At 57.3% G+C, this 13,835-nt stretch overlaps 1 protein-coding gene across 5 annotated transcripts in view; it reads right to left on the bottom strand.

Moving 5' to 3' along the window:
- Window positions 1-13,835, bottom strand: part of SDK2 (sidekick cell adhesion molecule 2) — a 168,418-nt gene that overhangs the window by 48,196 nt on the left and 106,387 nt on the right. For all 5 annotated transcript variants that reach the window (XM_038372211.2, XM_038372213.2, XM_038372212.2 and 2 more), the window contains exons 3-4: window positions 7,184-7,290; window positions 1,850-1,997 (exon numbers count right to left, since the gene is read on the bottom strand). In XM_038372211.2, coding sequence (XP_038228139.1) covers window positions 1,850-1,997; window positions 7,184-7,290 — 255 coding nt within the window. The remainder of the gene's footprint in view (window positions 1-1,849; window positions 1,998-7,183; window positions 7,291-13,835) is intronic.

Below are 13,835 nucleotides of genomic sequence, written 5' to 3'. Positions count from 1 at the left end.
AGTAACCCTTCACGTGGTTGACAATTTAAAATGGAAAGCGTCAGTTAGTCTGTGTCCTGCACGCAAACCATGCAAGACAGAGTGTCAGCTGCTCTCAGGCCTGGTCTTTGCCACGAGCTCCAGTGCTCAAGGCTGTGAAACATTTCACGCCCTGCACGCCGTAGTTAGGTGGACGGAAGTATTCTTCCATCAGCTGAGCCATCACCGCTTGGGAGAGCTGGGTGAACGACACTGACGGAAACCCCTAGGAAGGGTCTACGCTACATCAACAGCGCTGCAGCTGTGCCGCTGTAGTGTAGACGTACCCTTGGACCAAGTGCTGCTCCGCTGGTGGGTCACGGGGTGTGTGCACGCGCGTTTCTGGTGTAGCCCGCTCCACGCACCAGTGTATCGAGATTGGAGGTAAAACGATAACACTGAATCTCCTGCAGAGAGTGGCACAGTGCAGGTGCTGTCTGGAAGTGCAGAAGGGGCTGGGGGCACCAGGGAAGCAGCTGGGGGCCAAGGCCTTAAGATGCCAAGGGGACAGAAGGCCGGTAAGGGGTGGGGGAGATGAGGGGAAGGTAAATGAGGAGAATCCTCTGTGTTTTGGATGCGAGCTGTCACCATAAGCAGCTCCATCACTGCCAGCCTGCGTTAAATAAATGAAGGGCTGCGTTTCCTCGTTACCCATTGTTGCCATGGGTACATTTCCTCCCTCTCCCTGCTCTCCTAGACAGGATTCTGTAGTTAGTTAGTCGAGCTCCTGCAGCCGCCTGATAATTTTATTAGAGGACAAAAGCAAATCAATCCCAAATAAATAAACGAATAAACAAACCCACCCCCGGCTGCTCCCTGCTTGTCCTGGCATGGGCAGGACACAGCCAGTGGGTTGATAAGCGACTGCTAATCACCAGGCAGGGGGCGGGAAGCTGAATTTCCCGGTCAGATAGTGGGCTCCCAGGGCTGGTGGCTACATGCCACCCCGGCCTGCCTCTGCCAGCCTGACAGCATTCATCAGATCCGTATCTCCGCCCCACAGACACCAGCCGATTCGCTCTCCAGGACCCCTTTGAACTCCACCTTGAATATTAATCTGCTGTAACTGCCAGAAGCAGGGTGACGGAGCGGGCGTTTTATTGAATCAGCGCGCAGCGCCTGGGGAGGAGTCGGGGGGCTGGTTTGTGGGCTGGTAGGCAGGCTGGCTCCCCAGAGGGCTGTTCGCCAGGGGAGGACACGCAGGAGTGCAGACTCCCTCAGGGGAAGGTGCAGTACAGGGCCCCTGGGGCCAAAGGGGATGTGCTCAGGGCTTTTCTCTGTCTCCTGACGTGCAGCAGGCGCTTGGCAGGCAGAGGGGTGAAGCTAGGGGGCATACGGGGAAGAGGAGAGAGAAGCTGGTGCATGGACATGTGCAAGAGGAAGGCTTGGTGTTTCCCTCCACACCGCCGTCCCAGTGTGCTCGGAACGCTACTCCTGCCCCCAGCGTGCCCTGGGGGGCTGCCGGGGGGCGCAGTAGGGTGCAGAGTGAGTGCTGCCCTGGTGCCAGTCGTGCCCTTCCGGACCCGGCTGGATTGCTGCCCCGGGGACCGCGCTCAGTACTGCCGTGTGGGCGGCCTGAGAGGAAGTCACCTTGTGCAGTCAGGGTGGGCTTGCCTTGCTCAGTAGGGGGTTATTTAGTTAGAGGACCCCCTGCCAGCGTAGGCCACAACAACCCCCCACAGGCAGCAGGCCCCAAACCTTCACCCCGTCCCATTCCAGCCGGTGCTGTTGGGCCACCAGGGCAACTGTCTTTGGCCTCCCTAGAGACAGCGGCTCCTCCCCGCCCCACCCCGCCCACAGGCGTCCCTCCAGGGCTGGGAGTAGGACTCACATGCGGCTGCTGGGGGGGATTTTCCGGCCGTCCCGGAACCAGGTGACCTGGGGCTGCGGGAAGCTGGCGATGCGCGGGGCATGGATGACGGCCGCTTCACCATGGGACACGCTCTGGTGCGTCTCACTCTCCTCGAAGCTGCCCATGTCTGGAAAACAAAGAGAGACAAAGGTGTCAGGGCCGGCAGGGAGCCGGCAAGGGGATCTCGGAGCCCAGCGCCGGAGCGTGGGCCAAGGAGGGAACTGTCTGTGTCCGTCTCCTGGCCACCGCATGGGCCTGCCGCTCACCCCCATCCCGAGCAGGGCCAACGTGGCTGTCCTGGCTGCCCATGCTGCCTGGGCCAGCACCAGCCTCACTGCTCAGCTGCCATGCCTGGCTCCGAAGGACACGGGCAGCTCTTTGTCTCCCGCTCATGGCAGGACTAGGCTCTCCTTCGCTGCAATGCCGACACATGGTTCAGCTGCGGGCGTGCAGAGATCACAGCCCAACCAGTCCTGCCTCACTGTCTCCTGGTGCCTCTCCCGTCCGCATCCATCCCTCATCTCATGTCTTTGACTGTGACTGGAAAGGCTTTGGGGCAGAGACCGTCCTTTTGTTCTGGGTTTGTACAGCGCCCGGCACACTGGGGGCCTGTTCCCAGGCGCCACAAAGAAATAGCATTTTGGGGTGACCCACAGATGGCTGTGAACCCCCTCCTGCCTCCACACAAACAGACCTGGTGCTTCACCCCAAGCGACAGAGGCTCATGCTTCGAGGTGGTGAGTTCAGTACCTGAGGACGACCCCCCCGTGCTTCATTCAGCCTGCCCACTGAGCACACCTTGGGGAGCGGAGGGCAGGGCGAGCTGAGGAAATGCAGTCACACCCATTCAAGTCTCCACACCCTCCGTGGATAACCCCCTACCCCTTCAACACATGGGGGAAGTCCACAGGGCTGAATGCATTAGAGAAGCAGGAGGAACCACTATTTATATCCACTCTTGGATATTAGGAAACACTGTTTCACGAGGAGGGTGGTGAAGCACGGGAACGGGTTCCCTAGGGAGGTGGTGGAATCGCCATCCTTATCGGTTTTTAAGGTCAGGCTTGACAAAGCCCTGGCTGGGATGATTTAGCTGGGGTTGGCCCTGCTTTGAGCAGGGGGTTGGACTAAATGAGCTCCTAGATGAGCTTCCAACCCTAATCTTCTAGGATAGGCTAGCTGTGTGGATGGTTCGAGCCGACTCATGACCGTGGCACTGCGGGCAAGGTCAGAGTCTCACTCTGCCGTCTTACTGCTCAGCCACGTGCACCCTGGAAATGTATTGCGGTTTCAAAAAATAGGAGTAAACGGAGTAAACTAGGGTGTGTGAGGAAGAGGGGAGGGAGGGGAGATATTTTATTGACTTCCCTTAATTGCTGTAATTAAAAACATGTAAAGAATCTTTTTTTAACGACTTCACCATTATCATTAGTTGTTAGCGCAGCTGCCTTATTAATTTCTCATTAACTTCTTGATTTATCAACACTCTTCGGGAATGGGGTTCGTGGGGATCTGGCTGGGACCAGCTCTGGGGGTGATACTGGAGTGGGGTGGGCTCCCATTCAAATGACCAGAGGAGAAAGCCAGTCCCTCAGCACTGGAGTGAAATCACCGCTGGGCAGGGGGCCAAGACAATACCTAGGGCACTGCTTGAGCCCCGCTTTGACCCACACGATTAAGTGCCACTACTGCAGCCCACACCGGGAACGGTCCCAGTCCAGACACAGAGCCACCAAACTCATTGCACCAAGGCCTGGGCCATTTTCAAACTAAGCTGCAAAGGCCCCGTTACTGATCAGCTGGATTGTACCATTCTGTCACTGCTTGGCTCTGCTCGGAGACTTTAATGCTAGATGAGATAATGAGACACAAGTGGGGGCTTGCTCAGACAGATTCCTCAGCTCATTACAACGGCCCGGAAATCCCTTGCACTGCAGAGGATGGGCCGAGTTTCTGAGGAATCCAGGAGAGCTCACCTGGGTGTGCCGGTACTTTTTGATTCATAGATTTGTAAGGCTCAAATGGCACATGGGGACCATCTAATGTGTCCTCTTACATCACAGAACACCCCCACCCCCATGATTCCAGCATGCAGCCCTCACCTTCTGGCTGAGCGAGAGCGTGTCTTTGAGAAAGAGTCTTGATTTAAAGACTTCATGTCCCCCATTTCCCTAGCTATCCTGTCGCAGCGGTGAATTGCCTTCCCTGCAAACAGTGTGCGCCTTACTTCCAACCTGTTCTCGCACCGGCTCCCAGCCAGAGCCTGCTAGGCCTGTTGCTGTGGCTTTTTCGCCACTTTTTTCAATGACGGCAACGAGCGGTTCCGTTATCAAACAAAAGGATAGACGAGCGTTTGCATCTTCAGATCGAGCAGCTGAGAATCCCACTGGGGCACCTCGGGCAGGGCGAAAGCCCTTGCTGGATGTGTCAGGGACGACGACTGAGGAAACCTCGTCCTGCCTTTTAATATTTCACCTTGAAAATGTGTTGCCTGTAACATGCTTGTTAGACCTCCACCTGCTCTGCGCTGCCTTGACAACCCGCTTAGCCACACACTGGGCTGGGGCGAGTGTAGGGAGCTGGTTCGTCTCGCACGCAGAGCCCAGCTGCGCTAGGCGCTGTGCTTAGCCATTGCAGGAGACTGTCCCTCAAAATCTAAACAGACAACAGGGCCTGGAGAGAGGAAGTGACTCGCCCAGGGGCACACAGGGAGGCTGTGGCAGGGCTAGGCCCTGAACCCAGATCTCTGGAGTCGTAGCTCAGAGGCCCCCTTTTCGTTCTAGCAGAACTTTGCTCCTAGGTTAAGGCTGAGCCTGTTAGAAGCTGTAATTTGCCCCCCTGCCAGCTCTGCCGGGCGGGACCAGGGGAGGCTGCCGCGCAGACAGGGCTCTGAGCAGGGGCAGGTGACCCGATGGTGAATCATGGGGCCTCTGCCCAAAGCAGGGGCCAGCACATCGCTGTTACACGGCCCGCTGGCGATGGCACCCGTTCCCAGGCTGTGCTAGTGCCCAGCGGGCACAGGGCCCCATTCACAGAGGCGGCTGGGAGTGCGCAGGCCTGCTCAGGTGGCTGCGGTGGCTCTGATTGCAGCGCTGCGGGGTTCACCCCTGAAGGATGTAGGTCCGCCGTGGGAGGGGGGGGCACGTAGCCCATCCCAAGAGGCCTCAGGCCTGCGCGGGAACGGTCCTGGGAGAACCAGACAGAAGGGAGGAAGACAGAAAAGCCTCGGGGTGGCGGGGGGAATGACAAACACTCAAGGACAAGAATCCACCCTGTGCTCCAGCCTTCCCCTCCCGCCCCCAGCTGGCTGAGTAGCTGTCGGATGAGAGGCAGCTCAGTTAATTAGAACGAGTTGCCTGGCTTTTCCCTTCGTTACTGCTGAGAACCGGTCCTGGCCCGAGGCTTTCATCCTAGCGCCGAATAAAGGGGATCCAAAGAGCCCGGGCACCGCGGGACAGCAAGCCCCCCAGCCAACCAGGCTCCTGTCATCCCTGTATTACCAGCTCCCTGCCGCTGTGGTGTTCGACCTCATGGTTGGGGCACCCCCCTGCCTGCCTCAACAGTGCCGTGCCCAGCGAGGATCCCCCTTCTGCCCGCTTCCTGCCAGCCTAGGGCTACCCCTCCCTTTTCAAACGCTTCCCAGCCAATTCTGCCTCTGCCCCTCTCCCGTGCTGAGCGGCGGGGAGCTAGGTCAGCCAGCCCTGGGCGCACGGCTGGCTCTGGGTCCCTGCCTTCCACATGCCCCACGTGAACCCCCAAAACAACCACCCCTTTGCCCGAGAGGGGCCGTCCCAGCCTCCTGAGCTTGGTGCCCGCCTCAGGGCCTGATCCTGCCAGCCTCGTCTCTTTACACTGTCGGCCCTTCAGGGCAGGGCCCGTCTCTCAGCAGGTGTCTGTGCAGCGCCTGGCAAAAGGTGCTGGGAAGCAACGCAGCCAGGGGTGGGCCCCGACCCAGACGGGGACCCACCCCTGGCCGCGTTGCTTCCCAGCCCCACGCTCCTTGGCCCCGTTGCTCCAGTTCTTCCCCCTCTCTCTGACGGACGAGATTCGCCAGCTCCACGTGGCTCGGCAGGAGCCATCCCGCGCCTCATGCCAGCCTGAAATCCATCATCTTCCTTCCAGCCTTTCTCGCTCTTTAGGGCGCCTGCAGATGCCTCACTGCTGATTTATGCGGGTGGCTCGCCCCACACCAGCGTTTGCATTTGCTTTCCATAATGATTATAAACGCTGTTTACTTTGGGTGCCAGTCGAAGGCTACGCAGAGGAACAGATTTCTCTCGCTCCTGGGTGAATTCTACTTCTGAGTGAAGCCTGCACGATGCCAGCTTGAGATAGGAGTGGGGCAAGCTGCCCCTGCCCCAGCTCTGCCAAAATACCCCAGTCCTGACCCACAGCCCCTCCTGCTCTTCCAGTTTGGCCCTGCACCCCCCAGTTCTGTCAATACTCCCTTTGTGCTGAACCAAAGCCCCCGGCTTTCCCAGCCCTGGGCTCCCCACCCCCAGCTCTGCCAGTGACCCTCAATCCTGACCTGTAGCCTCCAGCTATCCCAGCCCTAGGATCCTCACCCCACAGCTCTGCAGTGACCCCCAATTCCAATCTGCAGCTATCCCAGTCTTGGAAACCTCTCACAACTCTTCCAACATGCCCGACTCATGGCCTGGTTGCAGCTAATTTCAAGCCCAGCAGTGTGTCTGAATGGCTCAAATGATTCCTTCCAGCGTGTATTGTCTTGCGGTGAATTCCATCTACCATCCTGCCGCCCGTTCCCTTCGCTTCATTAGGCCCTTCTGAAGTTCTTCACGCTCTCTCTCGTGTCCTGCACATTTTGTCACCTCGCTGTTCCCCCCCTTTTCCAGCCAGTGCCAAGATGCTCCCGTCCGTGAACCTTTAGTGTGTCGAAAACGGAGCTCCAATTCCGACCCTTTTGCTGCTGGTCTCTTAGCCAGAGTCTGAGTCAGCGTCTCTTAAGACGAGTGGAATTCACTCGGGGGAGTTACACCTGGCGAGGAATTTATCCCGAGGTCACCACTGCTCACAAAGGGCTCTGCCCATGCGAAGGCAGCATCACCAGACACAAGAATGGAAGGTCCTTGGGGCAGGGCCTCTTTACTGTTCTCTGTTCATATGACACCTAGAGCAGAGGGGCCCCGGCCTCGGTCAGGCGCTACCATCATAACCAGAATTAAGAACAATGACATCTCTCCGCCGTGGGCCGTGAAGGTCGTTTGGACCCTGGTGGGCTCTTCAGGGCACTCCAACTCCGGGGACGAAAACTCACCCACCAACGGAGACAAGAAGGAGAGTGCAACTTACATGCCACCTGGACTTCTGTCTGCCTTTGCAAGAGGGCCCCCATCCGATTGCGGACGATGCAGCGGTAGACGCCGGCATGGGTGCGGTCCAGTGATGTGATCATGTACCTAGAGGGAGAGAGGGAGAGGTGACTAAATAGATACAGACACCCAACTGATTAGGTACGCTGGGAGGCCAACCACAATCTGTCGCGTCAGCCAAGAGACTAACCGAGTTCCTACTACCTTTACATCTCTCTGTGCAGCTCCACAATGATCTAGGTCCTTAGTTATTGATGTGCCTCGCTGCAGTCACCCATCAGGTGCCCGTTACTTCTCCAAAGCCAGACCACAGATGTCCCAACCCGCGAAAAAAGCTGGAGGGGTGAGGGAGGGGAGGGAAAAAGAGAATGCCCCCCCCTTGCTGGCAGCCAATGGTATTACAGGAACACAGCCTGCAGGATATATTTGCATGTTTTACCCATGATGCTTTGTGGAGCATAGCTCCATCAGTGGCTATTAGCCAAGATGCCCAGAGACACAAGCCTGTACTGCAGAGGTGACCCTAAACCTCTGACTGCGAGACGCTGGGACTGACCCATCCCCTTGTTGCCCAGTCAATAAATTGCCCTGTTCTGTTCTTTCCTTCAGAAGCACCTGGCACTGGGCATTGTCAGAAGACAGAAAATTGGGTTAGATCAGTGGTTCCCAACCCGTGAACAGCTTTCACGAAAATATCAAATCTCGCGAACCTCCTCCTGAAAATGAATATTGCCAGGGATTTTCTCCCTTACCTGAGCATAAACTATAGAAGCAGTGATCTTGGAAATAATTTGTTTTGGTTTTTTTTGACACACTTGTCACACACTATTTATTATTACATTATTATTGATCATTACATTATTAATTTTATTACATTATGCAAATGGCAACACTCTTCCAAGATCTCACTTTTGTAGCTCATATCACTTCGATTAAGCCTCCTACATGTTTCATCCAGGAGTACCAGCATGAAGGTATTTAAGAAGCCAACCCAAATAAAGAGTTCCTCCCACAAGCATTTGGGTCTTGAGCAGTCCAGGCAAACAATGCACGACTACAACAAAGCTTAAACTTGTTCTGCCAGGAAGTCATGGTCCTGGGGCTTGAGCTGCAGGGCCCTGGCGCCTAGGGTCCCTACGGACGGCTCTGTCTGCCATTACAGAATTTTTTTTCCCCTGATACATTTCGCGAACCCCAGTTTGGGAACCCCTGGGCTAGATGGATCCTTGGTCTGACCCAACATAGGCATCATCTTTATGAGTTGCTGACCCCTGCTCTGCCCCCAAGGGCACCCTGCCCTCACTCCTCCCTCTCCCCCCCAGTGCCTCCTGCACACTGCTGAACAGCTGATCTGCAGCTGGCGGGAAGCGCTGGGAGGGAGCATCCACTATTTTTCCCTGTGGGTGCTCCGCCCCCGGAGCACCCAAGGAGTCAGTGCCTATGTGACCCAATATGGCCTTTCTTATGGGCTTCACAGCCACATGGCTGCCCTTGCTCTAATGCATACCCTAACGCATGCCTTTAAAAAGCAACCAGGCCAAGTGTGGGATGGGAGAACCCTCTTACTGCGGTGACATCGGCACCCTGGTGCAGGAATCGGCACTCCTCACAGTACAGGACACAACGCAGACAAGCGTCGCGTACGTATTTCTGCCAGGAAACACGAGCAGTGTTCATCAGCTGCCCCACTGCCCGTGTCCGCCTGTGGCGGGGATAGGAGGCGATTCACATGATGGAGAGGCAGCAGGCTGTCAAAGGTAGAGACGTCTGGAGGGGCTGTCCCAGAACTCCTGACCTTTGCTTGCAGCCTCTGAGCTTCACAGAGGCCAAACGAATTCCCAACAAAGCGCTGCTCTGAGTCACTGGCACCCGGCTGCACAGCTCTGACCCCCAGCAAGGACCCAGAGACCTTCAGGTCTATTCTGGGCCTTGGGGAAACAAAGCATCCTTGGCCCTGCTGACTCCACGAGGGAAGGGGAGCGGGCTGAGGGCTCCTTCCCCCACATTCTGGACTGCAGCCTTTAATGCATGTGCTTTTCCCTTTCGCTGCTGTGCTGTTACTGGCCACACCATCCCCACACCTGCTGCTCAGCGCAGCGGGGGAGTCTGGTGCTTGTGTGGGCCCCTTGCCTGGGGGATCCCCGCCCAGGTCTGGGGCCAATGCTGGGAGCTGTTTCCGTGGGTCAATGCATCACACTTGACCTCCAGGCATTGGCTTAAAGTGAAGCAAAGTCCCAGGGGCTGTCTCTGAAAACAACCCTGTTCTGCCCCCTTTCCAAGGGGGCCCCAAGTAAGAAAGTGGCTGTAAAGGGTTGAGCCGTGCCTTTAGCTAGGCGCTCTTCAGAGTCTTTCTTGGCTTATTTTATTACACTTTTACACTCGACTGGCCAGAGTTTATGCTCCTTTCTCTTTCCCCCATCAGGATTCGACTTCCTACTTTTAAAGGAGGATTTTTTGCCTCTAGCCACCTCTTTTACTCTGCTGCTGAGCCCTGGAGGCATTTTTTGACCCCCTGACTCTTCCTTTTTTATTTGGGGTCCATATTTCATTTGAGCCTCTATTATGGTGTTTTGAAATAGTCTCCATGCAGCTTGCAGGCATTTCACTCTGGTGACTGCTCCTGTTTATTGCCATCTAATTAGTTTCCTCATTTCCGTGTTGTTCCCTGTTTGGAAGTGAAATGCTACAGCGGTGGGTCTCTTTGGCATTTCCCCCCCACAAGGCTGTTAAATTTAGCACATTCTGGTCACTATTATCAAGCAGTTCAACTGCATTCACCTCTTGGACCAGAGCCGGTGTGACACTTAGCACTAAATGAAGAACTGCCTCCCGCCTTGTGGGTTCCAGGACTAGCGGCTCCAAGGAACAGAATTTTTATTTCTGCGTCCCGCCCTTTGACTTGATGTGTCTTTCACATACAGTGCCAATCCCCCAGCAGCACGACCTACTCTGCCCTTCCTGTCCCTTTTGTACCCTGGTATTACTGCGTCCCATGGATTATCCTCGTTCCCCCAATTTTCCACAAGGCCTCATTTCATGCCAGGCACCCTACCTCATCCATCTTAGTATTTCTACTCTAGCATTTCGACATGCTGTCTGCAGCCAAAGATTCCTGTACGAATGTAGCTCCAGCCCCTCGGCTAAGGCAGCCAGGAGAAACAACCCCCTAGTGGCCCAAGACCCAAACCAAACACTGCAGGAACCCCAGAAGAGCCAAATTCTGCTTGGCCAGTGGTGTTCTCCCTTTCCTGCCCATGTCCGGGACTAGAGGGAGGTTACAGGACCCCATGGTCAATGCTAGCTTTGCAGTCAGAGCATTGCTCTGAGCACAGCAAGCCCATTGCAGCTCAAAGAGAAGCGAGCCATGAGTCAGCGTGGCCATTCCTGGGGCCGGTCCAGCTCCCTGGCATGACACAAAGGGAACCCAGGAGTGCTCAAGAGCAGCAAGCAGCTTCCCCTGGGGATGGGGAACATGGAGCAGCCTGGCTTCCCAGCTCCAGCTCTCAACAGGAGACAAGCTCTGCCAGCCTGGGGCAACAGGCAACTTCTCCAGCTCAAGCAGGGACGCTGCCAGGCATCGCTCAGACAAACTAGCTCTAGTCCCTGAAACCCCACTGCCTCCTGCCGGCGGCCTCCGGCAAACTCTGCCATTTGCCTGCTCCTCGGCCGAGCCGCTGTGCCGCCCCCTCTCGAAATGCCCTCATGGCTCACTCCAGCCCACCCAGTTTGTGCCAGCGTGACTCCAGTGCCTGGAGAGACAGGATGCAGCCTCAGCCACTCCCAGGAGAGGGCCCACTGAGGCTGCCTGGAGAGCAGGGCCGGCCAGCCTGGCAAGGTCACCCAGCCCGGCGTGGTTCTGATTAGTCTGGATTCAGCTACACGCCAAGCCTCTTATCATCACCGCCACCCGTGGCTGCTGCGCTTATCTCTCCCTCTCTAGCCTCAGAAGATTATTAGGAGATAAGGAAAATAAATGTACATTGGCTCGTTTCGGCGCCCTTGGGCACCAGCGCTTACCTCCTCCATCCTAGCCAGGCCCCACTCACCCCAGCTTGGAATGAGGCGCCAATTCCCTGTGTATTTAACACTCATCCTCCCGTATTTAATCATGTGGGGATTACAGGGGCCCCGACCACAATCAGGGCCCCATGGCGCACAGTCTCTGCCCCAAAGCGTTCACAGTCTAGACCAGGCAGGAGGAAGACAGGGATGCCCAGAAAGGGGGAGCGATTTGCCCAAGTCACGCAGCAGGGTGCGAACCTAGGAACAGAATCCAGCTCAGCAGTGTCCCAGGCTAGCAGCCTGCCTACTAGACAACACTGCCCCTTAGATTCAGCTTCCTGAGCTTGCAGGGTAAAGCAGCACCTCACTGCTGGAAGGCATGAGTGGCAGCCGGGGCATTAACCTCGGGGCCTCCTCTGGACTATTTTTCTTCAGAACAGAGGGAAACCGGAGACGGAGAGGAGTAAATAAATAAGGGAACCCAAGCCTCCCCCGTGAAATCCAATCAAGTTCCGCAGGCTGCTTTGATTCGGCTGCGTTTTTTCCTTTTGATACACAGTTTAAATTAAACTTTAATAACGAGAGACTAACGGATAGCCACTGCCTGACAGACTAGAACCCCCTGCCCAGCCGCTGAGGGCGTCAGCACTGCCAGTGCCCCCCATCGACACCTCCCACCGGGTCAGCTGGCACCCAGACAAGAGCTCAAATAGAGTCTCTCTCCCCCGGTGCTGCCGCACATGGAATTTAATCTGCCCCACGCGGTGACTGCAGAACAGGAGCCGGGAGCCTTTGATGCAGCAAAGGGGAAGAGGGCGATAAAGGTTTAGGTCCAAGACCCCACAGAGATCTGGGGGAGCAGCAGCGGCAGTGCTCTGCCGTGCCAGGGCTCCGATGCCAAGCGGGCGGCAGCTAATGGGAGTCAATGAAGTGGCTGTTTCACCCCAAGGAACCTCTCAGGGGGCCTGAGATAACCTAGATGTGCCCTGAGCCACCCCTGGGTGCATCAGTGAGTTGATAGCTGGGAAAGGTAGTCGTATCGTGGGGACGTGCTGTGCAAAGCTTCCCCGACCTGCTCCATCTTTGATGATGCCCCTTGATCACAAGTGGCAAAATACCTCCCTGCCCCCTGTTCCACACCTGGGCTTCAGACATACCCAGCTCTGCCAGTGCACCTCAATCCTGACCCGCAGCCCCCAGCTATGCCAGCTCTGGGCTCCCCACACACCCAGCTCTGCCAGTGCACCTCAATCCTGACCCGCAGCCCCCAGCTATGCCAGCTCTGGGCTCCCCACACACCCAGCTCTGCCAGTGCACCTCAATCCTGACCCGCAGCCCCCAGCTGTGCCAGCTCTGGGCTCCAGATACACCCAGCTCTGCCAGGGCACCTCAATCCTGACCCGCAGCCCCCAGCTATGCCAGCTCTGGGCTCCCCACACACCCAGCTCTGCCAGTGCACCTCAATCCTGACCCGCAGCCCCCAGCTATGCCAGCTCTGGGCTCCCCACACACCCAGCTCTGCCAGTGCACCTCAATCCTGACCCGCAGCCCCCAGCTATGCCAGCTCTGGGCTCCCCACACACCCAGCTCTGCCAGTGCACCTCAATCCTGACCCGCAGCCCCCAGCTGTGCCAGCTCTGGGCTCCAGATACACCCAGCTCTGCCAGGGCACCTCAATCCTGACCCGCAGCCCCCAGCTATGCCAGCTCTGGGCTCCCCACACACCCAGCTCTGCCAGTGCACCTCAATCCTGACCCGCAGCCCCCAGCTGTGCCAGCTCTGGGCTCCAGATACACCCAGCTCTGCCAGGGCACCTCAATCCCGGCCCGCAGCCCCCAGCTATGCCAGCTCTGGGCTCCCCACACACCCAGCTCTGCCAGGGCACCTCAATCCCAGCCCGCAGCCCCCAGCTATGCCAGCTCTGGGCTCCCCACACACCCAGCTCTACCAGTGCACCTCAATCCCGACCCGCAGCCCCCAGCTATGCCAGCTCTGGGCTCCAGACACACCCAGCTCTACCAGTGCACCTCAATCCCGACCTGCAGCCCCCAGCTATGCCAGCTCTGGGCTCCAGATACACCCAGCTCTGCCAGTGCACCTCAATCCCGACCCGCAGCCCCCAGCTATGCCAGCTCTGGGCTCCAGACACACCCAGCTCTGCCAGGGCACCTCAATCCTGACCCGCAGCCCCCAGCTATGCCAGCTCTGGGCTCCCCACATACCCAGCTCTGCCAGGGCACCTCAATCCCGACCCCCAGCCCCCAGCTATGCCAGCTCTGGGCTCCCCACACACCCAGCTCTGCCAGTGCACCTCAATCCTGACCTGCAGCCCCCAGCTATGCCAGCTTTGGGCTCCCCACACACCCAGCTCTGCAGATGCACCTCATTCCTACCCTGCAGCGCCTCCTGATATTCCATTTGTGCACTGCACCCTCTTCACGTGCGCATCTCTGCCAACGCACCTCCTCCTCCCCAACGTGAAGCCCACCCCTGAAACTCAGTCGGCTCTGCCGATGCCCCTGAATCCCAGCCCCGGCCACCACACTGAACTGTGCTATAGGACACAGGAGGCCTTCTGCTCAGGGGCACGCTCACTGCTGAGATCTAGCAAACTCATGTCACTCATCACC

The sequence above is a fragment of the Dermochelys coriacea genome, chromosome 14 (genome assembly GCF_009764565.3).
Source record: "Dermochelys coriacea isolate rDerCor1 chromosome 14, rDerCor1.pri.v4, whole genome shotgun sequence".
Classification (NCBI taxonomy): Eukaryota; Metazoa; Chordata; order Testudines; family Dermochelyidae; genus Dermochelys; species Dermochelys coriacea.
This window is presented reverse-complemented; position numbering and strand designations above follow the sequence as displayed.